Below are 26,105 nucleotides of genomic sequence, written 5' to 3' on the forward strand. Positions count from 1 at the left end.
CTGCACATTGTCTGTGGTGCATGATGGACCTGGATCTGCATCCCATAATGTAGCTGGGTAATGTGTTTTTGAATGGCCACAGTTTGGTGGCTTGCCTGGCTGCCTGTGGTTTGGTAGCCTATGTTGAGCAGCATGAGGCTGCTGTAAAGTGTTGTTTGTAATGCTGCATGATATTACATTTATCGTGGGGGAAGCTGCGTCCTGCTCAGCTCAACTCGATTCAGTAACCCTTTATTTATATAGGAGGAAGACGCTGGGTGTGCCGTGGATTTGAAGCAAAAATAATACAGTGAGAAGAAAAAAAGAAAGATATGGCAGATTAGGTTTAAATTACAGTTTGGTTAAGTAGTGTACTCCATAAAATGTGTGCAAGGAAGTTATATTTCAGTGCAAAATGAGAGGCTATATGTCGGCAGCCTCTTGACGAAATCCTGTCTAGGGATGGGCATTGCAAATTATCTTAGGCTATAAATGCTGTGGTGTGTGGCCTCAGTTTATGCAAAATACGTGTCCCTGAACAAACAAACATCAATGAATAAAATAAGTAAAATATGTGAGCTGTGAGCTGTGAATTAGAATTGTTTGAACATTTTTGATACAGGTTTAATTTGTCCGGATATACAACACCTGATTATGAGACGATTGCGTTACCACATTTTGTGTTGTTCAGAAGTGCGTCTGGTGTGGTCATCCACCGGGGGTTTTTCAGCTTCGGAGATATACTAACTGGTTTTTGTCAAACAAATATCTTCTATCTGCAAAAAGTCAGCCCAGTTGTATAAATCTAACAAGTCATGTCCTTAGAAAATACACGACAAGAAAATATAAGGGTATAAGGAAAAATGAATAGGGTTTTATCTGTAAGGGCTGATAAAATCTGCAGTTTGGGAAAACACTTAAGGTAGCCTCAGTCGCAACTTATCTCGACTAACAGTATGAAAATGTGCAGGGAAGAGTGTTTTGAGACGGAGAGGCCCAATGGTTACTTTATCTTGTCAGCAATTTCTGACTGAATGATTTGATTGGATTTTATCTACATTGCAATATTTATTTCTCCAGCATTCATCAGCTACACATTTTTCTTCTCCAGCCTGGCTTCCTTTCTCTTTGATTTTCGCCATATAATGAGTGCATCTTAACTGCTTTGAAAAACAGATGGTAACTTTTGGCATTTCAAGCAGTATTTGATGACCTCGTGTTGGTCCTGCATTAGCATGGCAACTGAAAAGTGCCTTGGTGTTTTGGCTTGACAGCAGAATACATCTGTCCTCCAGCTACTCTCTGGGTGATGGGCATGTTTTCTTACCATTGCAACAGTTATATTCTTTTTTTAAGCTTTTCTGTGTTAGCCTCTTTATATGAAAGTCAAATTAGTGATTTAACTTATTTTATAGTCGGGGTAATGTCTACAGGTGTGTGTGCTGATTCGCATTCAAGCAACAACCTCAACCACCCACTGACTCATCAGAGGACTTTACACCTGTTTCCTCTCGCGTGTGTGTGTGTGTGTGTGTGTGTGTGTGTGTGTGTGTGTGTGTATGTGTAGTGTGTGTGTGTGTGTGTGTGTGTGTGTGTGTGTGTGTGTGTGTGTGTGGTGGTCTGTTTGAGAGAGAGGGAGGCGGACAGCTGTCAAAGCTCACAGTCCCCTGCTAGTTTTGGTGGACAGGTGTGAGGGGGTGGAGTCCAAAAAAAACCTCCCAGCATCCACTTCTGTCACCACCACTTACCACTCCCCCGAAATGCACACATACTCACACACATTTCACATTTACACCTTGGGATTCTCCATTCATGCTGGTGTCTCAACATCAGACCTATGAAGAAAAAAAGGCGAAAAATGCTTTTGCATCAACTTCCAAAGCCACCTTGGTCGAGGTTAAGCTCTGCTGCAGCAGTGGGGGTCAAAGGTCAGTGTAGTTTTAATGCTTGGAGTGTTATCTTGTCTACCATCTTGTAAAGGAAACCGACTTTTGATGATGTGTTGTGGTGACAGTCCATACAGAAATCCAGAAATAATCTTGTGCCTGTCATTTTGTGGCCTCCCTCTGCTCCTGTCTCCTGTGAAGACATTAATTTCCTGAGTAAGATTTAAACTTCTGACACCTCTGATGAAGTTATTCACATTCAGAGTTATGTATCAGTTGTAAATTCTTGACACTCAATGGCGCTAGTTCTCAGGATCTCTGAAACACTGGAAAAGCAAGTATTCATTTATATCAAATAATTTCTGATTAGTTAGTCTGCTCAGGGTCAGAATATGTTAATTAGTAAAATTGAATGACTCAATATCTGATAAATAAGAATGAAATATGGAATTAACAGCACTGGCTGCAGAAGATCAATACTTGAGATTTGCTGATTTAGATTTTCTTAAAGGGACAGTTCAGCCCCAAATCAAAAATACAAATTGTTCCTCTTGTCGTGCTATTTATCAATCTAGATTTGTGTTGATGCATTGCAGAGTTTTTGAAATATCAGCTGCAGAAATGTCTGCCTTCTCTTGAAAGTAACGGGAATTCATTAAAAAGCTCAACGGTGATGTCTCTTTCAAGATATCATGACGATAAATAGCACCACGGTTAAGAGGAATAATATGTATTTTTGATTTTCGGTGAATTGTCCATTTAACATGTTACATGTGTGAATGCTTTGTGAATTTACAAGTGGATATTGTGATCCTGTAGATATTTCTCCTTCCTGCCGTCACAGGGCTAAGCAGTCTTTCAGTCACCCGGCTGGACCAACCCACCTATGTTTTCATGCTATTGCAGACATGTGTTTATGAGTGGTCAGTAGAAAAGCAGTCAATCAGATCCAGGAAGTCCGTGTGACTGTGTCCCCCATAAGCCCGTTTGTAATGGCAGTATAACACATTCATGCTAGAATGAAGGGCTCTGTCACCGACCACTCCCTCTGTAACCCTTTGTCCCATGTCTCGACCCCCCTCACGGCCCCCTTCGTCAGAGCAGCTGACTCATTCCTGGAGTGCCCACTTGCTATAGTCAGACATCAGCTGCATTTGGTGTCTGTCATCAGTGCAAACCTTTATTCTGTAACGTTGTTAATTATTCATTGTAGAGATTTTCATACAGAATCCAGGTCTTTCTGGGATGATCACATGCACACACACATACATGCACACAAAGAACTTCCTCTTGCTCATATGAGCAGAGGGAAAATGTTCCTGAGGGATAAAGAAAAACTTCCGCTTTTGTGGGCAGAAATAGACATCAGAAATGATGCAAAATAACAAACCCAGTAGATGATCTCATCTAGTTGTTTTTGGCATTTGGCTAAAGTAAGCCGACTGTTTTACATCTTTGCTGTAGTTGGTTACAGTCTTCCACTTTTAGTGTGGCATGGGATATTATCTGTGCATGTCCTTACATGTACAAAACACTGCAGCGCCACAGTTCTGTTGCATAAGAAGTGTAGAGTTTGTGCAGACTTTCGGGTGGATTACTTGTTATTCAATGAGGGGGCCTGATAAAGCACCTGAAATAGTGTATTTAAACCCAAATAATGGCTCATGGTGTGTTACTCTTTAATACCGGCTATGCTTGAAGGGCACTAGTGCTCGATGAGAAGTACTGAAGTAAGATCTTAGGCATAGGGTTTCCGGTAAGAGCAGTGCTTTAAAGCTGTTTTTGTGTCTTGAAGATATTTAATGTGATTCATGGCTGGCTATGATTCAGGTGTGGAAGTGATGAATTACTCAAGTGCGCATTAATGTGGCTCATGGTTACAGACACTGGGCTTAAAAGCGGCTGCACGAAATCTTTTCCACAGATCAAACAACCGCTAACTGAAGTGAAAATTACTTCTGACTTCAAACCTCTTAATACATGCTGCAGAAATAAATACTGATGTTTGTAAGTGAACATCAGTGTCCAGTTGGCCTCGGGGTGACTAATGGTGATGCTGCTCTGTCACGAAAGCTGTTTTGAAGCACATCAGTAGCACAGTTAGTTGTTGTTTTTTCTGAGTGCAATTTTAACTTCAGTTCAACAGTAGTTGTCGGCCTTTTCAGTGTAGCGCAGTGTAGTGAGGACAGTCGCCCATTGATCCACCAGAATTTTCACACCTTCTCCAATTCCCAGAAGTGTTTTCACTGATGTCTAACAGACCTGCTTATGTTTCGGAGAAGGAACTGAAAACGTGTTATTTTGGAAACATGGTGCTTCTCAGTTTAACAACCGAATACTTGTAAATCATTGATAAAAAGGGAAGTTTTCTGCAATCTAACTTTTATCACATTGTATCAGAACATTACCCTTATTGATTGATTGTCTGTTATATTTCAGTGTTACTGTTTTTGTGTTTTTCAGGATCCTCACAGTCTTCAGCGTCTCCTAATTTGCCCAGCAGAACCAGCAGTGCCACCAGCTGTCCCTCCACAGTGCACAGAGACTCTGGCAGCGACATAGAAAGCCTCCTGAATGCTGACCCGGGCTATGACAGCGTCTTCAGAAAGGTCAGACTCCCTGCTGTCTCTTTGTCACACATCCCCCTATTGAAAATCAATGTTGAGGTGTTCATGAAAAACACACACCGTAATTGTAACTGTGTTTATATGAGGGTAGCAGAGTGGTGGCTCAAGTTGTTACTGAAGCAAATAACAATAAATCAAAGTAAAACTGATAGAAAATGTATTAACTTTGATCTAGGCATGAATTCAGGGTTCAGAAACTTTCACAAAATCCTCTGCAAGCTGCAGCACAAAAATCCAGTTCATTCACTCCAAACTGCAAGAGTATACTGTGTGTTTGCCCCAGCAGCCTGTCCTATAGGGATTATACAGTATATATGAAGTAGCTGTTTTGTCAGCCTGTGCTTGGCTTTTTATTTATCAGCAGCCTGCGGCTGAGATGCCAAACATCTACTAAGCATCTTTTTTAAGCCGGCAGCTCTACACTGCTGCAGGGGAAGTGCAAGCAGTGGTCCCTGCTGTCACTCTGCTGATGTTGAAAGTCTGTTTGAAGCCAGGCGCCCTTTGGTTAAAGTTGAAATACTTTCCATCAGTTTCTGCTGCATTGAGCAGCTGAAACATGGTTATGGCAATGTGAACCGAATGTCCTTTTTGTTGTAAACAACAATGGAGAAAGTCAGTGTGGAGAATATCAGCTGCCTTGGAGTAGACAGCACAATGTTGAGGGTTAGGGCGCTGTAGATAGACATGGACGGGCCAAATGTGCCATGAAGTGCGCCGGCTTTGATTCTACACAAAGCCCGCTGCAGCTAAATTCAGCTGCAGTAAGAGAGGATTAATGTCTTCACTGCTCTCTGAAGGGAAATTGTCTTTTTTGTGCAAAGAATCGGGTACTGTACATTTTCTAAAAGCTGTAGAATAATGGGGAGAGAAAGTGTTTCATAACTCTGAGGTCAAAGCGTTCACTTCAACAAAGGAAAGGTAAAATGCAAGAAATAAACACAGAAATTGTGGAGATAAGACTAAATAGTAGTGAAGTGATCTGCCCATGCAGGAGGATAATTGTACTTGACAAAAAATCTTTCTGATTAAGTTGGTTCAGAATAGAAATAAGTAGCTCTGGTCAGTGTTCAGAGGATTGAAATTATTGAAAAATGCTGGTTTTGGATCAATTTAATTGAGAGCAGACTTGGTGCACATTAATGAGTGAAATACACGGAATATTGGCAACTAATTCTTTATTGACTTCTTTCCATTCAAAATTCTAGCACACTGAAAAATGAAAGCTTGTTTTGCAGTTAATGTGACTCCTGAGGCACAAAGACATAAACTTTTGATGAAGAATTTAAGATTAGTCCGCATAATTAAAACAAGATAATTAATCTTAGATTTCCAATTCTAAGTTTTTAAATCTTGTCGAGCACAGACCTATATGCAGTACTGAAGCTTAGAACATGCCAGATCCATGTGCTCTTGAACAAGACATTGTAACATTAGGTGATCACTGATTTAACAAGGTAAATTTAAAAGCAAACATTATACAAGTTTAATAAGATAACATTATAAAATAAAGTTTCAGATTAAGCTGAATCTTCCAAGCTCTAATACGTGTGTCACAAACATACGCTACAGTCACGTGCACTCTGAGCATATACGCAACCTCTCTCTCCCAGAGGAAGTCATGCCTGCAGCATAAAGCAGATCTTTCATTCGCAGGCCTCCAACAGGAGCAGCTCTATGCTCGGCTCTCACACTGCAGCTGGCAGCACAATAGGTCCAGTTAAATCTCACACCTCCAAATTAGCTCTAAATGGACTCTCCCATACCTGTGTGTGTGTGTGTGTGTGTGTGTGTGTGTGTGTGTGTGTGTGTGTGTGTGTGCGCGCCTGCCCAGGAGCTCTTTCCCACCAGACCCGACTATTTACTATTTCATTGCTTATATTACAGGGCTGTCAGATAGGTTAGACTGGTCAAGAACAATACAAGGAGTCCCTATAACATGTTCTTTTTTAAGTATCTGTGTGTATATATATATATGTGTGTTTATGTGTGTGTGTATATGTGTATATGTACATATATATATATATATATTATGCTGTATATTTTTCATGTGCCTTACTTCTGAGTCACTAGGACAGTTCTGTAACAGTGATGGATGAACCTTGAAAAGACTGTGTATAACAGAAACATTTTCCTGGGAAAGGTTTATTTTCACAAGGTTGCCATCATTTATTGGTGTTTGTTTTAATGTCAGTGTTGCTATAAAGTGGCTCTGGCTCATTATCCTTAAGCCTTGCCATTTGGTCCTCATTATATCCCATTCCTGTGGGTTAAACAGCTCTCAGGCATTCTCCTAATTCATCGCATGCTTCAGTGCAGAAATGCTGATGGCTATTCAACGTGATAGGCTAGGTAATTAACAATAATCTGAAGGACATCTGTTCTGCTCTGTTTTATTCTGTTCTATTCCATTATATTCTTCATCTATGCAGCTGATAAAATGGTGACATGGGCTTATGGATTTTAAGTATTCCCTTGCTACCGCAGCTGGATAGTCCCACTTCCTGTGAGGCTCTGTGAGCGGTGCAAGGCACTGACACTTGAGTCCACTTTCCACTAGAGCGCCCCTTGATTAAATATGGGATGAGCGTGAAAAAGGCTATTTTTATGCATGCCTAGTCCCTCAAAAAAGAAATCAGTCAACATTTCATTAAAGTTTAGCTCACTATTGAGTTAATGAAGCTGTACTAGTGGCACATGATCAACTAACTTTTAGCCGCTTTCTTTTACTCTGACAGACCCTATAGGGGCATGTTGCCTGGCAGTAAGGCTTTCAAATAATAATGACAAAATATATTTCTTGGATGTCTTCAGAATGATGAACCAGTGACAGGAGGAGACAGCACCAGCGAGGTTTCCGTCTCCTGCTCCTCCACAGACGACACTGCCAGTGTTGGTCCGGCTAGCTCCAGTCCTGAGGGGAGCCAGGGCCCTGAATGTAGCTGGAGCCCAGAGGAAGGTGTCCAAACTGGGGCTACTGTCACTACAGGAACGGACAGTGGTGCTGGAGGAGGAGGAGCAGCGGGTGAAGCTGAAGAAGAGGCCAAAGACAGAGTGACAGAGGTGCCACGGCGCTCCTGTCTCCTCCGGAACAGTATCCGCTCCCTGTCTCCTCTTCGCCGCCACAGCTGGGGTCCTGGGAAGAACAACGGAGGAGACGCAGAGATGAACCAGAGGAGGTGAACTTCTAATGACGTTGTGGATTGAGTTGATTGTGAGATAGGAATGTCACTTTTTGGTCCTGTCCTTTTTTCCGTGTTAGTCGCTGGATGTCAGTAGAGCTGATTTGTGCAGACGTCAGTATTATTAGAGCTTGTTGATGTCACTCCCTCTGTGCCATGTTGAGTGTTTCCTCCTCCTGCTGCGAGCAGCTGTGTTGCCATTTGTTTGGTGTTGGTAGAGAGCTCCCAACACTGTACACACACAGAGACTCAGAGACACACTCCTCAGCTTCAACACATGAACACACAGTTTCACACACGTTCACAATCACAATACAGTAGTCAACAGTTAACATAAACCGTGTCCTACTTCCAGTCACTTTTATACTGAGGACAAAACAGACATGACCTTGACATCTATGTTTTTTGTCTGAGCTATAACAGCAGCCTATCACAGACTGACTGGCTCTTAAAGGCCTTTGTCAATGTTGAACTGAAAACAGAAAATTAGCTCCTTTTCGCTTTTATCAGTTGCTATTTTTACATTGAGGTTTGGCAAAGACTGCCATCACCATGAGCTCTCATCTGTAGTCTTCTTTACAGTGTAACTAATGATGGAAAAAAAAATATATATTTTTGACTGGAGATGCTATTTTTTAGATAAACACGAGGCACCTGGAGCACCTAAGATGCATGCCAAAGTGATTAACAGAACATTAAGAGACAAGTCATGCTTGCTGCTAAACATGCAGGTTATGTGAAGTATAAGGACTGTGAAATATTTGTGACTGTAGAAGTATCTTGTACATGTCGAGTGGCAGTAAAATAAGGTAATTAAGTGAGACAAAAACATGCCATCAGCACCTCCTGCCTGATTTGCCCCCTTTAACTGTTTTGTCACATTTCAAATGAATAGTGTTAAATGAGATGATGGCTTCAATACATTTTAAGCTACAACCTTAGCTTAGCGTAAAGGTTGGAAACAGGGGAAACCACTAAAATATGTTTTTTATGCGGTCGATTAAATCTACTTAAGGGGGAAACCAAAAATTGAGGATGTTTTGGAAGTTGTGCGTGGGAAAACTTCTTGGTCAGGTGTGGTAACTTCACTGTGAGTTGTTGGGCAACCAGCAGGGAGTCCAGGACATCACCTGGTCAAGACATCTACTTCTCTGCAAAAGTGCAATTATGTCCCACAGTCACACATTGTCTCAATGGTTTTTACAATATGTTCAGTGAATGTCAGCCTCTGTTCCTAGAACCTCGATTCGAGTAAGGAAAAGCCCCCTAATAGAACTCTTGTAGCTGGGGGGGAATAAAGTATGGAAGAAACCTCAGACTATCAAAATCATACAGTTACAGATTCCAATGGCAAAATACAACTCATACAAGTACATTACATTACAACGTGCATGTAAAGAATGTGAAGCCAGGAGGAAAACTGAGCAGGCCGAGGTGTCGCTGAGTGGTGACGCAGCACATGACTCTACCATGCTCCACCATGTCGACCTGGAAGAGCACAGGCCACATAAGGCAATTAGTAAGAAAATATCAGAATGTATACAGAACACATGGAAGTGTGCCTTAGAGCTTCATACACACACAATTGTCCCCATAGATTAAAAAGATTATGGTCCCATCAGCAAATAAAATAGTTAATTCATTAATTCTTTATGTTCTTCTTGACCTGTCATCCCCTCACATCCCACCTCATCTCGCCCATCATCAATCACTTCCTGTCTGTCTCATCCATCACCTCCAGTTCCGTCTGTAGCCCTGGTGAGAGGAAGCCGACCTTTCACAGGAGAAGGTACTAATGAATCACATTTATCAGTTCATCTACTGCTAAGATTGACTTGTTGCTAGGTGACGTGCGATGGCAAATTCATGTACAGTGGCTGCAGTCTGTGTCGAGCTCCCATTTTTTTAATGTATGCTTGCTGAACTGCTGCTGCATTGTGCCCCGTCCCTGCAGGCAACTGCGCTGAAAAAAAAATGCTGCTCCCTTTTCACCCGTCGGAATGCGCAAGAAACACTGTGACAAATATATGGTTGAGACACACTGGTGTTTTGTATTGCAGTGGTTGTAACAAGCAGTCGCATGGAAAGAGGCGGGTTTATGCTCTGGAGGCTCAGAGGACTGTGTTGTTAGAGATCGAGAACAGATATTTTTTTAATTTACATTTTTTTTTGGTGTTATAAGGTCCTGAGAATCTTTCAGGACTGTAGAGGCATCAGAGGAGTTCTGAGTTCAGTCATGGATAGCTGGATGGAACTTGCTCTTGTCTATTTCCTGGATGTGGTGAACAAAGAATTTTAACACCAAGATGGTACGTTTTATCGACGTCATAAAGATGTCATTGCACCATGGTGGACGATCTGTCTCTAATTGATCTAAAACATCCTTTCAATTTCAATTTCAGTTTTATTAGTAAGGGTGCAATTTTCAATTTAACTTTAAACTTTCTCTGCTGCAAATTCTAGGAGATGTAGATAGCTATATATGTGATTAGGTAATAATGGCTGACAACATCAACCCGCCTCTCTGTCATTCAGGCGCTAATTAAGAGCTTGTTCAGAGGCCTCTGCTCTAAGCATTTTGACAAGAAAGCAGTGGCCGCCACAGCACTGGTTTAGATCAAGGCATTTTGTCTCCCTCTTCCAACATCCCTGCAACTTTTTCACTCCTCCTCTATCTGCTTCACTGTTTCGTCGCTGCTCACCATCACTCATCTTTATCTCCATTTCCATTTTTACCCTGACTAACCCCTCCACCTCACATTCTGTTAGCATCAGCTGGTGCCCTCCCGATGCTCCCCACAGCCACGGTGTGGAAGTAGTTAGTTCCCTCAGGTACTGCGTGTGTGTGTGTGCGTGTGTGTGTGTGTGTGTGGTGTTTTGTTTTTCTGACCCACTTTGAATAGGGCGTATTTACATGTTGTTTGATTTGCATTTGTGGTGTTTGAGGGCATGTATGCCTGTGAGTATGTGTTTTTATGAGTGTATGAATGCCCTGCCCAGACTGTCAGTCAGTAGCTTCCTTACAGCAGAGGACTGCAGCAGCGGCTGCTGGTGTTGGTTATGTTTCAGTCCCGAGGACCTTGTGGCTCTGTAGGATAGCATGCAATAATACTGGCGGGAAGCAGGCTTTAATATGACAGATATAGTCATCTACATTCACAGCCCTGAGGATAGGTGAGTCACTGATAATCAAGTCATGATTCTTTCGGTCCAGTATAGGTTAGTGATGTTTGAATGTGTTGGACTGATGATTTGCTGGATAATGGAGTGCCATGCAAAGCCAAGGGCTGAAGATAAGAGAGATTTACAGCTGGAGCTTTAACTTTCACCTAGTCTGTCCTGGAGCGGATAGAGCCGCAGCCGCGCAGCATAGCTCATCCTGAAATGTAGCTGTAGTTTTCCTCTCCATAATCATTGTATTGGATTTTTCAAGGCCTCTTATTTTCAGTCATAGATCGATGTAATTGGGTTTGTAAATCACAGCTGCAGCGCTCTATGCTGATGCTGATGTTGGAAGTCACTTGCCGCTGCTTCAGCTGTAAATCTGCTCCGGAGCCCAGTGATAACTCAGCTGGCTAAACACTGTGCAGGACCAGCTGTGTGTGTGTGTGTGTCTGTCAACAGGTGCAAGCGTGCATGTCTGTGTGTGTCCGTCGGATGCAGCAGTAGCTCTGTGTAACCAGAAAGCTGTGATGAAAAGTGAAGCGCATGTGAAGAGTGAAGTCATTCCTCCTTCTTTTGAGGTCACCTCTGATTCTGTTTGTCACTACAGCTACAGCCTGGAGGGGCTCAGTGGGGTCCAAGAAGAGCTGAGGGGCCCCATCACCAAGGGGCCCCGAATCCTGGAGCCTTCAAGGGTGCCCAGGCATGACAGCGATGACAGGGGCTCCATGGTTTCTCTGACCGAGGAGCAGGAGGAAGGGCTTGGCGAGCACAGCAGACGACATGACCCGGTCAGCTAACACACACTCACACACATCAATTATCACATTGGTCCTTTAGATGTCATATCTTCGTTCTGTGACACATTCGGCCCCAAGCAATGCACAAATACATCCTCAGCTTAATTCACATGAGAGTAGAAATGGATTTGCTTGTACAAAAACAAGACTTATAAACAGTCTGGGGAACTTTGAGACCTGTCAGTTTGGGGATTAGTAAGAATTAATAAACATCGCTTCCCTCAGGCGGCTTCTCTCTGCTCGAATTAAACTGCATCGTGAACACGGCATAAAAAATCACATGTGTAGTTTCCCTTTTGACTGTGTCGTTCCTGTTTCTAGTTTAGTGACCGGTAACATTTTGTTCCGCGTTATCTCTGCCTTGTTCAGAACGCCTTTCATTTTATACTGTTATACACTGTGTTTAACTCAACCTTGTCTCACACCCCAGAAATCAAGGCGGTATCGACCTCTGCGAAACAGCTGTCCTCCTATGACCCTACCCCTCACTAAGTCTGTGTCCATGCTCGCCATCAGCCAGAGAGACATTGATGGTGAGTGACAAGTTGTAAGGCAATTACCTATCCTGATTCCTTGTAACGCTGAGCCTCCCTGACCTCTTTATCATGAGATTTCCTTTCTACTTTCCTGCTTTGAAGTCCCAATTTATCAACATTACAAGATGAGCAGGCTAAATGGGTGAATAAAGTGGTAAATATCTAAAAGTTCAAATGCAATTTAAGCACAATTCCCATGCTCTCATTTCTAAACTCAGACGTCCCAGTAATTTAATGGTGTGAAGAGAATTGTTTAATTTAAAATCGCTCAAAAGATTTGTAAATACTTCAAAGGCCCTATACACCCCTGGTCCTATGTAGGTCAGTTATTTCCCTCATGCTTATTTGCCTGTGTAGGCACACTTGGACGATATCTTTCTGACCCTATGGTTTTTGCACCCTCAGGGTTGGGTAGGTTAGATTTGTATCATTCTTATGTGTTCATAAAGCTCAGTGACCTCATGTGAAAGGTGTGCAGGGCCTTTAAACGATTTGATTCTTTAACCAGTTAAAATGATCAGATTTTACTGTTTCTCCTCCATCGTCACTGTTTATTACAAAGTTTCAGAATTTTAATAAGTGATCAGTTCCTACTGTGGTTCTTTCCTTCCTGCCTCCCCCAGCAGTGGGACACCTGAGACGTAAGAGGCGAATTTCCTTCTCTTTCAACCTTTCCCCCATCCTCACCAAATCAAAGTCTCAGTTTATATACGGGGACTCTTCATCTAGCGATGATGAGGACAACTTGAGTAAGTAATGTACTGTAAACCTAGCTGCTGTAGAGCATAGCACTTATGTCAGAATCCGAACAATAGCTCTTCCTATTAGTGTCCTCAATCTCCCCCAGACAAATGTAACCCAGAGTCATTACTATTCACTATGTGATTATAACAGAAATGATGGCTCATCGAGCTGAAATGGGCCCGGTTCTTATGGGTATGAGCAGGGCTGCCCATAGATGTATAATATAATCAGATACTGGACCCAAAGATGGTGCCCATTCAGTCCAATGAGAATTTCTCGTCTGGCCCATAGGCCAAAAAAGATATGGGAGTAACTTCTGGGGTATGTGCCATTGAATATTCCCAGTTGTGTTTCTCCCACTGGTGCCCCCTACGAGTTCTGTCTCAGCCTATTCATTTTACATTGTGATACATTTTAAAAATGTCTCTGTCAGTGGCAGTATCTGGAGAAAATTCTTCTTGGACTGCAGGGGAATTTTTTGTGGCAATATTGTAAGTGGCTGCTTGGCAAAATTGGAGTCGAGCCTGAACTGCACAGCCATATCCAGGCCTTAATAATTGGGGTAGACTGATTGTCGACCTGGCCAGTTATCGGGGCAGAGCAGAGCCTATTCCTGATCTGTTTTTTGTGTCCCATCGCCGATTAAAGAAATTGAGTTGAAAATGTACTACCTTGGCTCTGATGCAGCATTCTTTCTCTGTTTGTAGTCACCATGCTGTGGCCTCTATCAGTGTACAGCACACAACACTGCAGATTGTGATTATTCAGATTATCTAATATTGCTGATAGGCTATTACTTGTGACATGTAATCAATCAAAGTAAATAGTAATAAGTTATCATACAAATCTCGTGACGTGTCTCGTTATGTTTCTGGAATCATTCAAATAGGTGTAGATGACTATATTATACTGCTACTTATTGTATGGTTCCATCACAAAATACACATAACCTCTCAGTTTGACTGTTTATCCTGGTTAAGTACTCTCTTTTGTGCTTAAGCTTTTGAGGTAACATAAAAGTTATGCGCTGAACACACCTAGATGCTGAAGGGCGACAAAGCCCAAAAGTTCAGCTGCAACAAACTTGTCATAGGGAAGCCACTAATTACTGCTGATATTAAGCTGCTTGCAGTGTGAATGTGCAATTAGAGTGAGTTTGTAGTGAAATCATGGGTGTAGGAAGCCACCTCTCACCTAGTCAGCAAGCTTGGTGTTAATGATTCCTGTTGGCGACGTTAAGAAAGACCTCAGCTTCTCCTGTCCCCCGCCCAGCCCAATGTTTAGCCAAACTTTACTTAGATAAGTCCTTGTTTTCGTCACTATGCAAAAATGAAACACAAATGCTGGGGAAGAGGAAAAAGAATAACTATAAACACTGCAGGTGAAGTGAGGAAGCCCTTTCTTCCCTCCAGATAAATGTGAGCCCGTCACCTTTAGTAAAAGACGCAGAACCTTCCCTTTTCCTAGCAGTGAGATATTTCCATTGGTGTCCTCAATCTCCTTGACTGTGTTGCTTGCAACAGAGTTGGGCCACAACTTTGCCCTCATTATCCTGTTTCGGGTTTGACTTTCTGATGCAGAGCAGGCGAGCGATGCTTTGCATATTTGCATGTACACCAGAATATTGAGTAGAAGTGATGGAGGCAGATGTGTCTGCCATTAAAATATGCATGCCAGTGTTTAGCTGATACCAAATAAGTAGTGACCCTGTGGTGATTATTACATGTTTTTATTGCTATTATTTATTCATATTATATGCTGTCTGATTAAAAATACCACCAGGTCAGAGATTAATTGGAAAATGCCAATATTTTGGCAGTTAATGGAACCAGGCAATCCAAATTTGAATAATCAAGGAGGCACGGTGGAGCTAGCTCTGGCCATCATGGCTCTGTGTGAACAGTCAAGACACAGAATAAATGGAATATGATTAAGTATTGAGACCATTATGTCTTGTGGGAAAAAAATTGACTTTGTATTTTGAAATTCTCTTTTTCATGAGGTTGGATGTCTATGCAGCCAGCAATTTTTTGGGAGCCAGTATCTGCAGCCATTACTGGCACTGGATCTAACAGCAGTACTTCAGTTTCAGCTTTTGGCCTCAGTGCTGGTCACCCTCATCAGTGCCAGAGTCATTTTGTTTTTGGCCTCCATGAGAGTAGCTAAACGTTAAATACCTCGCTCAAGGACATTAAAGGTAGCTGTTGAAGACCAGAGGGGCATTGTCTATTCAGTTCTCTTCCAGATCCTCACAGCCAGAAGTGAAGCTGACAATCCTTTGTATATTTTGTATATTGTATATTCAGATAAGCAGGGCAACCTTGTGGATGGTGTGGTCAACCCCTAAACAGAGACAGGGAAACAGGGAAAATGAAGACTGTCCACCTGAGATGACAAACACTGGGAATAAAAACCACCTTGTCCCCAATTCTTGAATCTCTGTCCTACTCTTCACTTCCTTTCTTGTTTCTTTCCAGGTATGAGGTCGTTTTCCAGCAACTCTGGCTCACTAGCATACAGGTCAGTATGTAGACGCCGTACATACACATTACCGGAAAATAGTTCTTTGTTGTTTATGACAGCTGTGACCTTTATAGTTCTATGGAGACGAGACGTTCTTGTATGCAGTCAAAACGTCTCCCTGCAACCTTTTATAGTGCTGTAAAGAACCGTTTTCAGAATGTCTGAACAGGTAAGCCTTGTGACTACAGATGTTTGAGGATAAAATTAAATGAGTGTCTGTGTGTGTGTCTGTGTGTGTGTGTGTGTGTGTGTGTGTGTGTGTGCGCGCTTATACCAGTATATCAGAGGAGGAGCCTGGGCCCCTGCGGAGCGACACTGAAGGAAAAAGTGTGACAAAAGTCAGCCGGACCTTCAGCTACCTCAAGAACAAGATGTACAAGAAGACCAGGGTAAGGGAACATTTTTTGTCATCCTTAATAAAACCGTGGCAAGACCTCAACAGTATATTTACTATATTTCATTTTGTGCTATTTACTTTATTGATTCCCACAGCACGGCTTCATGGGCACCTCCTTTTATAGACTTCTCCTCCTTAAACATTTCTTCCAGCCTTCTTTTCACCGCCACTCTGCTAAACATTTACACATGAACACACAGTCACACTGGGTCCTGGCCTGTGCTACAACATCTGTCGGCCCTCCAACAGCCCCCAGTCTGAGAGTTGGGGGGTTAGATGTCTCGCTTTAGGGCAAGTAGGCGTTTCTTGTGACCTCCCCATTCAGATTTGGTTTTGAGCCCACAACATTTTCCAGCCACACACGTGGGTCTATGGTGTAAGATGTGGTTAAAGAGCCAGTTCAGGTAACTCCCCTGATAAAGGTGTTCTTTCCATTTAGAATACAGTAAGTATTTGTTACATCATTACATTGTTGTTACATTGTGATTGAGGACAAACCTTATTATTTCTGTCTGCTGAATTATGTTTGTGGAAGAATAAAACTTAATGTGAATTTGGAACTCTTGAAATTCAGCATTGTGCTTTGAAAATCAAAGTACTTGTATACTGTACTGGAGCATCTATTGATATGATTTGCAAATACAGTTGTTAGTATTAGTTTTTAATTTTATGCTGATTAATAGTTGTGTTTGGGAATAAAAGGAGCTATATATAGTCATGTTAACTTGTGTTCGCTGTCAGTAATTGTGCAGTCCTTGCAAAGAGACAAGGGGTGAACAGGAAGTAAAACAGGAAGCTGGAGTTGGCTGTGGTTTTCTAAACTCATCTCTAACCTCAGCCCTCGCTTTGCTTTTAAAGTGACAGGATCCTGCAACTGTGGTTGCTCCCCGTCGAAGGTCAGAACTATTGATGAAGATTTTTACTGATTTAAAGGCAATTAGCAAAGTTTGGACTATTGGACTCTATCCATGATATATATGTCCAACGTTGAGTGGCTTTCAAAATGGCCATTTCATCGACCACAGACCCGTCACACACCACATCAAAACTTCTGATATCTGAATTGAATTCAACTGGATGAGATTTCAGGATCCCCCTCACATTTTTCTTTTCAAAACACAAATTCCCCAAAATGTTTTATTCGTGACTTTTGTCACATGATCTGTTTTAGCGACAATGTACACACATAGTATCTGAACAATATCCAAATATCTGGAGGCGAATCTAGTCTGCGCAGTTTTGACATAGTGTCTATACCAGACTGAAGGCTCGTTGCAGTAATAGCACCTCCTGTAACGAGCCAGTAACTTCCTCATTGCTGCCTTCCTGATGGTGCCTCAGTGCAGGCAGTAGCTTCAGCTGCCCAGCCGGAGCCAGGGATGTTATACAGGAGATTCACAGGGAGCCATGGCTTCTCACTGAAATGGAAAGGTTGGCTGGAGGTAGGCGAACAGCACGTTCTGGTTTCCCAGTCGAATTGTACTGAAAGGGACTGTCACAATATCATGTTTAAAGTGATTGCTGTTCCCCTCTGGGCTGATGTCTTTTTCCACTGAAGTCATCGCTTGTTACATTATGTTTCAGTAGACTGTCTTTTTGTCTAAAGCTCTGGTTTAGATGTCACAAGTGATTACTTCTCCTGTTGTAATGCTTTTAGGCAAAAATCATGTGCCGAGAATTGGCATTGCTTCCTGTGTTATTCCAAGAAGTTGAAGTGTTTTTGTATTATTTTAATTTTACAGGAAACATATCTGCAACGGCTTCTTAGAAAGGTTACTGTGCCTGTAGCTAAAAAACATTTGTCGGTGTGTTTCATCTTTGGTGAGATAGCTTTGTTGTTGAAGGAAATGACAATGAATGCAAAGTGTTGTAATGGCTGTAAAACATGCAGGGTTGCTGTGGTCCAGTCAGCCTAATGGTATCTTGAAGGAGCTAAACAAAATGAGCTGTAGAAAGTCAGAACTTTGTGGTCCCCTCAAACCAAGAGGCCCAGGGCCGGCCATTAAAAGGAGCTGGAAACTCCATTTTCCCATTTCCTCTGGGTTTGGGTGGAGGCTGTGTGATGTAAATCCAAGAGAATAAGAGCTCTGTTCTTCTCTGCATCACTTTATGGGATTGTGATTCAGCTCAGTGTACAGAGATGACCAACAGCTGAGGATGACCTTGTCCATGAATGCAGAGGCAGCAGAAAGACCGCCCTGTTATGGAAAGGTCAAAGATTTGATTCCCAGACAGCTCGTCTCCGTCAGTAGTAGTGTGTTTCAGAACGCTGAAGTCTCATCCATCAGAAGACGGTTCGAATAAGCGCCTCGTTGTAGTCTACAAAACAAGACAATAAGTTATTTGATCATTAACTGTCCTTTGGTAGAAATGTTCAGTCGAGTTGGTAGCTGTTTCCAAGTGTTGTTATGTACTGCCAGCATTATAAACCTCTACTGGTAATCCTGTAAAAATGTACCAAATATCAGTTTTATACACAAAATCCTATTGTCTTTAACTGAAGCACAGCAGCAACAAACTGCCTGAAACAAAGATGTCCCACATTTAAAATAGCCTCTTAATGAGACAATTTGGTGTCAGCATAAATAATGCATCACTTAATATGCAAAGCCCCCCGCTGTGTACTACATCAGAGTAATAATGTTGCTCTGCAGGATTCAGATTGGAATTTGACACAAGTGAATAGCCACGTGGTTAGACATTTTGTCAATGCCTCGTATGTTATTCTTTACACTTAAAATGTAAAATCTGAATGCTTGGTACAAGCGCTCAAGTAATGGCTGAACTCGGTGACCTTCCTCTGCTTCTATGGTTTGTGTTTCAACTATGATCATTCCACTTGTGCAGGAAAAGGACAGAGACAAGAAGGAGAAGGAGAAGGAGGGCAAAGAGAAGGACAAGAAGGTGGTTAATGGTCATCTCTTCACGGCAGTGGGCTCAGGCCAGGCAACCCACTGCTTCCAGTGCAATAAGGCTTTCAACAACAAGGAGGCGTACCATTGCTCTCGTGAGTAGCTTTGTCTTTTTTTTTTTTTTTTTATGCACTTTTTCCACTCCAATGATCAGGTCTCCTGTTGCTTTAATCAAACCAATTAAGTGTTCTATGATCCATTATTGAAATTATTGTTGATTTACGAGAAAAAGGAAGCGGTAGTGAAATATGCCCTAAGATGATTACATCATCAGACAAGGAAGTCGCATCAACTTTGTGGAGAGGCTCAGTCAGAACTTTTGAACCATGTGATTACGATGCAATGTATATCATAGACAAAATTGTATTTATTTATTTCATTTATTTGTCAGCTGCTCACAATATAGAATCTAGGTTTTAAAGCATCAGAAAGTATGTGTTGTGTCGTCAAAAAAGAGTGTCAGCAAAACAGAATCATTCATACTTGGCTGAGGCTACATCACCATTAGTTTGGAGTAGTGAAACTGTCTGAAGTGCTACTGAGCCAGACTTTCAGTGGAGACAACAGCACAGTTTTTGCATTGTTTTCCACTGAAGCAGCAGCAGCAGCTCTAAAGAGGATGTAGTTTATTGCACAAGACTTTGGCACAACCCCAAAGAAAGCCTAAAAAGGAGAAACCAGCCCTCCGATGGATCACAGCAATCCTCTCGATGGTCACAATCTGCCTCAGACTGGCAAAAACAGCCCTTGTTGTGTTCAGCTGGTCTGGTTCGTATTTTCGGAGCCGCAGAAGGTTCTGAGGGTGTTTTCGGGAGGGTTGTGCTCGCAGATGTCTGGCTGATGTCCATTCGACAGACAAATACAGTGATCCTTTGTCTGAGATTAGCTTGAATTAGTGGGACGTCCACAAAAGGCAGTAAACTGCCCTATAAAACCATTTAGGAGGAGAAAAATACTGCAGGAATTTAAGCTGGATTTATTGTGCGGGTCATAATTAGACATATCGCATAATCTACTCGGCAGATACTTTTATCCACATCTTTATTTACAGTTACAACAGTGTACTGTACACACGTTTTAGGTGATAGGTGGAAGTAAAAAAAGAACCTGTAACCTGAAAGTGTTGCTGCCTTTCTGCACTTGTTGAGTTACATGATTGTGTTCTGACTGAGAGCGTTGATGTAATCCTAAGAACGGAAATGTTGTATGCATGGTGACACGGTCTGATAGTGGGCCTGTGGGTCTCTCTTGTGCAACATGTCTGTTTAAGACACTCCTGTCTATTGGAAAAAGGCCTCTAAGCAGGTTATGGAAACTTGTGAAGCTAGATTTTGACATGACCAGCGACAAGTATGGACAATAAACATGCCAGGTTTGTGCTTCAAAGTGAACTCTTGCAAAATTATGTGACAGCATGTAATTCAAATTATGGTACGGGGGAATGAAAGTCTTTGACTCACTGGGATCAGATCACAGAGCATAGATCTTATTTTAGCAATCTTGAATGATGACCCCTGCTCCATGGTGATTTGGGAATGTTTACATAATTGAAATTTTCCCATGCAATTCAGTATTTATGTGTGTGTGTGAGTGTGCGTCAGACGTCAGCCTATCTTATTTTTTCCCTTCTCCTCCGTCCACGAGCAGTATTACCCCTCGATTGCATCACATGCTCTGCTCCAGTCTGGCTTTCATTAGTGGGCTGGTGGAGTTTCCTGGCCGGCTATGAAAACCAGTCAGAATTTCTAGCCCCCACCTTTCCACACACCCTCCACGCCATCACGCTCACAGTATTCTCTGTTGCTTTTTCTTTCCAGACTGTAATGCTTCCGTCCATAAGGGCTGCAGGGACAGCCTGCCTGTTTGTGCCAAGGTGAAGATGAAGGTAAAAGTTCCCTCGGAGTAACTCCATCTCTTATTCTGTAATATTCTGTTGTCCTGCAGCCAATATTGATTTGAACTCCTCATTTATGCTTTTATTGTCTGTTTTTTCTGGCCAGCTGCCCAAACAGCAGTATGCAGTACCAGACTCAAGCTCTTTCACTACAGTCACGATGAGGAACAAATGTGAGTGACTCAGACTTCTAATAATTCTTCAGTCCCGGCACATTGAAGGTTTTATTTTACTTACTGTAACTTACTGAGTTTTCTAAAGGTAGCTCATATTAACTAAGTTTCGGCAGCCAATTAGATTAAGGGTTCAGAGTGAGCATGAATGCCTCTATTGGGTTAAAGCACTGGTATCTCTATTTTTAGTAAGTTATTTGTGATCCTAATTTTTTTTTTTTTAGATCACTTAAAGGAACTTACATTTGTTACAAAACAAATGATGTCGTCTCTTGTGGTACTGTATCTACAGTACAGTTAATGTTAGTTATATAACCTTTATTAAATCAGGGATTTTCACTAAGCTCAAGATCTCTTTTGCAAGAGAGACCTGAGCAGCAGGAAGAAAAACCCACACAGCATCAGAGACACAAATCACATAATCACTAAAAGTTAGAACTTTAAATTCGGCCCCTGGGATGAGACATACAAGTTTGAAATAGTTTGCAACTCATTCTGTTTCTAAAGTGCATAGAGGTTGAAGACATTTCTTTCCAAGTTCAGTATATAACCAAGGGGTAACTTCACATATGATATGATATATAATATAGTGATTAAATACCAAGCCGATCTGTATTTCAAACAATGACAGGATGAAGTTGTCTTATTGTTTGTCATTTAGTGCACAATGATGATTATAGTATTTGTCTCCTGTGACATTTGTATCTGTGGCCCAGCTGGTGGAACGAGGGAGCGCCCCTGGTCGGCCATCTTGTCCCCTGAAGACCACTCTTCGCTGATGATCCCATCAGGACGAAGACACACTAGCATCATGAATTTCCATGGCAACAACCTCTCCAAGAGTCTCTCCATAAGCAACATCGCTGGGTGAGTGTGTGCGTTTGTGTGTGAGTGTGTTTCATGAGTTGCACGTTTCTGTTGCGATTTGACATTTGCATTTACAGTTTTTTTTTATTTTCTCGTGCTCGTCTTTTTGAACTTTTTATTTGCCAGCTGCAGTGCACCATCTGTCTTTCAACAGCTTAATGGGTGTTTTCAGTTGTACCTGGCTGTAAAAATGCGAATCATATCATTTGTTTAATTGTTGTTTAATTAATGTCTCCTTTCAGTCCGGTGTTTGATGAGATGCCCATTAAAGGCCTGCGGTATCTCTCCCAGTCCACTGACTCCCTCAACAGAACCAACCAGGTCACAGAGTCCATGGAGTCGCTCACTGATGAAGGTCAATACACACACGCACATACACTACTAATCTGACTACCAAAGTCAGCTGCCAATCAGCCTTGAGCCTTTGAATGGAAAACCGAGTGTATGTCAAACAACATTCTAATAATCCAATACTAATAATAAAAAATGCTCTTTCTGATGCAAATTGGTGAAATCGTGACTTTTCTCCCTTAATGTTAAAATGTCTTAGTCAGAAGGAATGGTCATCTCAATTAAAAATAACTAAAAGCCGTGTAATACAAACTAAATGCTATAGAATCTGTAACATGAGCTCCAAGTTGAAAGTACAAGCTGTCCCCCCCTCAGGGACTGAGATGATGGACGGGCAGCTGATGGGGGAGTTTGAAGGAGAGGCGAAGGAGCTGGAGGCTGACTCATGGAGTTTAGGAGTGGAGCAGCAGTACCTGCAGCAGCTGGACAAGGAGCTGGTGAAGAGACAAGATGTCATCTATGGTATATTTGATGAACTGGAATAAACTTTGAAACTGTTTTTTTTTTCTTTTTTACTTAATGGCAAATTAAAGAAAGCTTTAAGAAGTTAAAACAAAGTGTAGTTATTCAGTAATACTCATGCACACTCTCATCTAGGTCTCTACTCTCTACTGCAGCTAATTAATAACAAATCTTAATGATATATTATGGCTGCAGATTTCACTCATTTGAATATGCACTGAAATACATCCTGATTGTTTTGAAAGTCCTTGACAAGTCTCCAGCTTACAATTAGAATCTGCTTGTGGTAAATACATTTGATTGAAATGATTCCAAAGCACATTTACATATAGTGTATCCCCCCATGTATGTCCTTCAGAGCTGATGCAGACGGAGATGCATCACATCCGGACGTTGCGCATCATGTCAGAGGTCTACAGCAAAGGCCTGCAGAAGGAGGTGCAGCTGGAGCAGCAGACAGTGGAGAAGATGTTCCCCGCTCTAGATGAACTCCTTGAGCTCCACACGCAGCACCTCGGCCGCCTCGTCGAGAGGAAAAGGGAGAGCCAGCTGGAGGAGGGAAGCTTTATCATCAACAGGATAGGAGACATCCTGGTCAACCAGGTGAGAGAAGGGAGTGGCTGGCGTGACGAGGATGCAGGTCCTTAAACTCTACAAATGATTTGCATTTGTTCACTTTGGTGGTCTTCGTAGTGTGACGACCCGAAGGCTGCAAATATTAATGATCTTATATGAAAAAAGCATAAAAAACAAAATGTGTGCATTAGAAACAACTTCCATGATCTACTCCAGTCTGTGAGTAGGTTGGTTCACACTTAGTCCAGAATGAATATCTCAACAGTAACCGGATGGATTACCAGGAAACTTAGGCACGCACATTTTTGATTGAAAGAGGATAATTCCCACTAACTGCGGTGACCCTTTTGACTTTTTCTCATGTCAACATTTCACTTTGTCTAGTACCTTAGTTTATTACCAAATACCTGCTAAACTAAAGATTTTCTTTTTCTTTTTTTTAATTTAACGTTCATTTTATTTAATTCCCATCAGCCTCAGCTCTACTTTGTTTGAGTGTGCAATATGTCAGAAATGACCCCTGCTTCAAACAAATGGAAGGCAGCAAATCAACCAAGTAGCTGTTAACTGCTGCAAACTGTAAAAGCTAGCGAGCTCAGTTAGCTGTGCAGCTGACGGTCCGGACTGGGAGCTCCGAGTTCTACATTCATTTGATATCTCTTCAGTGCATTACATAAATGTCTTTGACATGACGTCAAAACTCTTATTTCTTTGCATTCTGTTGATAATTTCAGTTATTTTTATTGTTTCATTTAAATGAATCCAAAATACTTACATATCAGTATGCACATATACTTTAATGCTAATTAGCCAATGTTAGCATGCTAAACAATGATTTATGATGGTATATTTGAATGTTAACATGCTAAGTTAAGCGATTTAACCGTCATCAACATGGTATCTTGAGCCACACACTGTTGGCTGTGGGCTCTTGTTCCCAAGTTTCAGGACCACCGTAAACAGTAGCAGTCAGCTATCCAGGAAGTAATATTATAAAGTTTTAATATCCTTCACTTCCAATATAAAGTCACATTTTTTCTGAATTAGATATGTTCATAGTGCCTAATAGTCTCTGCAAATGTGTGCTGTGCAGATCACTGTTTATTTTGTGTATTCATGCTTGTTAAACTGTGCTCTAGTTCTCTGGTTCCAACGGCGAAACCATGAAGAGGGTTTATGGAAGATTCTGCAGCCGCCACAATGAGGCGGTAAACTTCTACAAGGACCTCCTGACCAAAGACAAACGCTTCAAGGCCTTTATCAAAGTAAGACACAACTAAGTTCATAAGATGTATTTCCCTTAAAGATGTCTTGTTTTCCAGTTTTTTATTGAATAGATGTCTAACAAGATTGTGTTCTATAGAGTGCTGTTCTTTGAGTCAACAGCCATTTACTGTATTGCCTTAATGTTGTTTCTTAGTCTTTTACATAAATATATATGAAACTTTTTGTATAAAAGCCACATTACCCTACACTCTTTATGTGCGTTGTATATGTCTGTGTAACTGTCATTTTCAGAATCACAGCAAAAACCTTCTCAAGTATTATTAATACATTGTTGTACAGCAGTCGAGTTTCAAGGTTTCCCTGTGGTGGTTTGAAACCTTGCCTTGTTTCAGCCACCTGTTGTGTTGGCACATTTTAATACAACACTTGTCGTCCGCTCTTCCAGAAAAAGATGAGTAGCAGCATTGTGCGGAGGCTCGGCATCCCAGAATGCATCTTGCTGGTGACCCAGAGGATAACAAAGTACCCAGTGCTGATTCAGAGAATGCTTCAGCACACCAAAGGTTAGCTTCATGTCTTCTTGTTCGTCCATGCTATTAATGTGTGTGCATGATAAAGTAAGTTAGGGAAAGTAGTAGTCAAGGTAAAAAAAAGATAGAAGAAGAAGTCTTCACTATCAATCGTTAGTTGTGCTTTTAACACAATCACCTTGCAAATAATTTACAGTACAAAGCATTCACAATACAGAGCACATCATTTTTTCTTTAGTTCTCAGTGCAGAGCAAAAGAGGGATTTAAAGCCATAGATTTTAGGCAGTGAGGCAAAATCGTTCATTCTTACATAACTAAGATTCTCTTATTCTACTTGGAACTCTCTGCTAGTGGAATCCATTTTTATAATTGGATCCAAAGTATTTGCCCATACACAAGTCACAGAAAACGAGACAGAATAAGGCCAATCAATTCATTAGTATCCAGAAAATGTTGCCTGCTTTAGCTTTTTATGGATTATCAGAGAATAAAGTTTACTTGGAGTTCAAACCACATTAGATATTAAATTGAATATATGATATGCAATGAAATCACATCTAAAAGCAATTTACACAGTCAAGCAGTTCAGTTTTTCGTGTGAGCTACATTGATATTTGTCATTTATCTAATTTTGGACTCGTGATTGATACACATCTGTCCTAAAAATGATATCTCTTATAGAAGCTCATCAATTCCTCTTCGTCCCTTACATGTTTTCAGATATCTGAGGGAAACTGAAACATATGTCAAACAGGTGTTTTGGGGATAATAGATCAAGCGTACTTTGAGGAGCTGAAATAGTTCACACCATATTTATATCTGATTTGAAGCAGCTCTCGTCCGCTGGCCTCATACTGTGTACATTCTCTTTAATCCTTCCCCAAAGCCTGTTTATAGTTCTGTGTGGGACGGGGGGCTCTGACTTAATCCCCAAGGTGTTTAAGATGACTCTCTCCTGCCAACTCTGATGTATACTGAGTGGTAATAAGAGGGCAAACACTTAAGTTAGGGATAGTATTTTGGTGCTCAGGAGGACTGAAGTGCAACAACCACAGGAAGGAAGTATTCCACTTCAGGGGAAAAACATAGCAGTTTCAGTCCAAAAGCCAATTTCTAAATACACAAGTTGCATATCAGCTCCATAATGACTCTGGGGCTTTTTTAAGTGTGCAGACCTACAGGCTATTAATGATTGGATTCTTACCAGTTCTACTCTTCTACGCATAAAAGCTTTTAAATTCATTTCATTTAGAAAACCAGATGGTTAAGACAGGAAGTA

At 41.5% G+C, this 26,105-nt stretch overlaps 1 protein-coding gene across 11 annotated transcripts in view; it reads left to right on the plus strand.

The window, feature by feature from the left end:
• Positions 1-26,105, plus strand: part of akap13 (A-kinase anchoring protein 13) — a 120,932-nt gene that overhangs the window by 75,238 nt on the left and 19,589 nt on the right. For 5 of the 11 annotated variants that reach the window (XM_030413976.1, XM_030413978.1, XM_030413980.1 and 2 more), the window contains 17 exons: positions 4,329-4,474; positions 7,304-7,668; positions 9,413-9,460; positions 10,441-10,503; positions 11,444-11,624; positions 12,064-12,166; positions 15,391-15,433; positions 15,714-15,825; positions 18,681-18,840; positions 20,563-20,630; positions 20,746-20,812; positions 21,529-21,679; positions 21,922-22,034; positions 22,346-22,492; positions 22,851-23,095; positions 24,208-24,333; positions 24,741-24,858. In XM_030413976.1, coding sequence (XP_030269836.1) covers positions 4,329-4,474; positions 7,304-7,668; positions 9,413-9,460; positions 10,441-10,503; positions 11,444-11,624; positions 12,064-12,166; positions 15,391-15,433; positions 15,714-15,825; positions 18,681-18,840; positions 20,563-20,630; positions 20,746-20,812; positions 21,529-21,679; positions 21,922-22,034; positions 22,346-22,492; positions 22,851-23,095; positions 24,208-24,333; positions 24,741-24,858 — 2,256 coding nt within the window. The remainder of the gene's footprint in view (positions 1-4,328; positions 4,475-7,303; positions 7,669-9,412; positions 9,461-10,440; positions 10,504-11,443; positions 11,625-12,063; positions 12,167-15,390; positions 15,434-15,713; positions 15,826-18,680; positions 18,841-20,562; positions 20,631-20,745; positions 20,813-21,528; positions 21,680-21,921; positions 22,035-22,345; positions 22,493-22,850; positions 23,096-24,207; positions 24,334-24,740; positions 24,859-26,105) is intronic. The other 6 variants (XM_030413981.1, XM_030413982.1, XM_030413984.1 and 3 more) reach the window with 2 other exon arrangements.

This window comes from Sparus aurata, chromosome 4 (assembly GCF_900880675.1).
Source record: "Sparus aurata chromosome 4, fSpaAur1.1, whole genome shotgun sequence".
In the NCBI taxonomy this organism is placed as follows: Eukaryota; Metazoa; Chordata; class Actinopteri; order Spariformes; family Sparidae; genus Sparus; species Sparus aurata.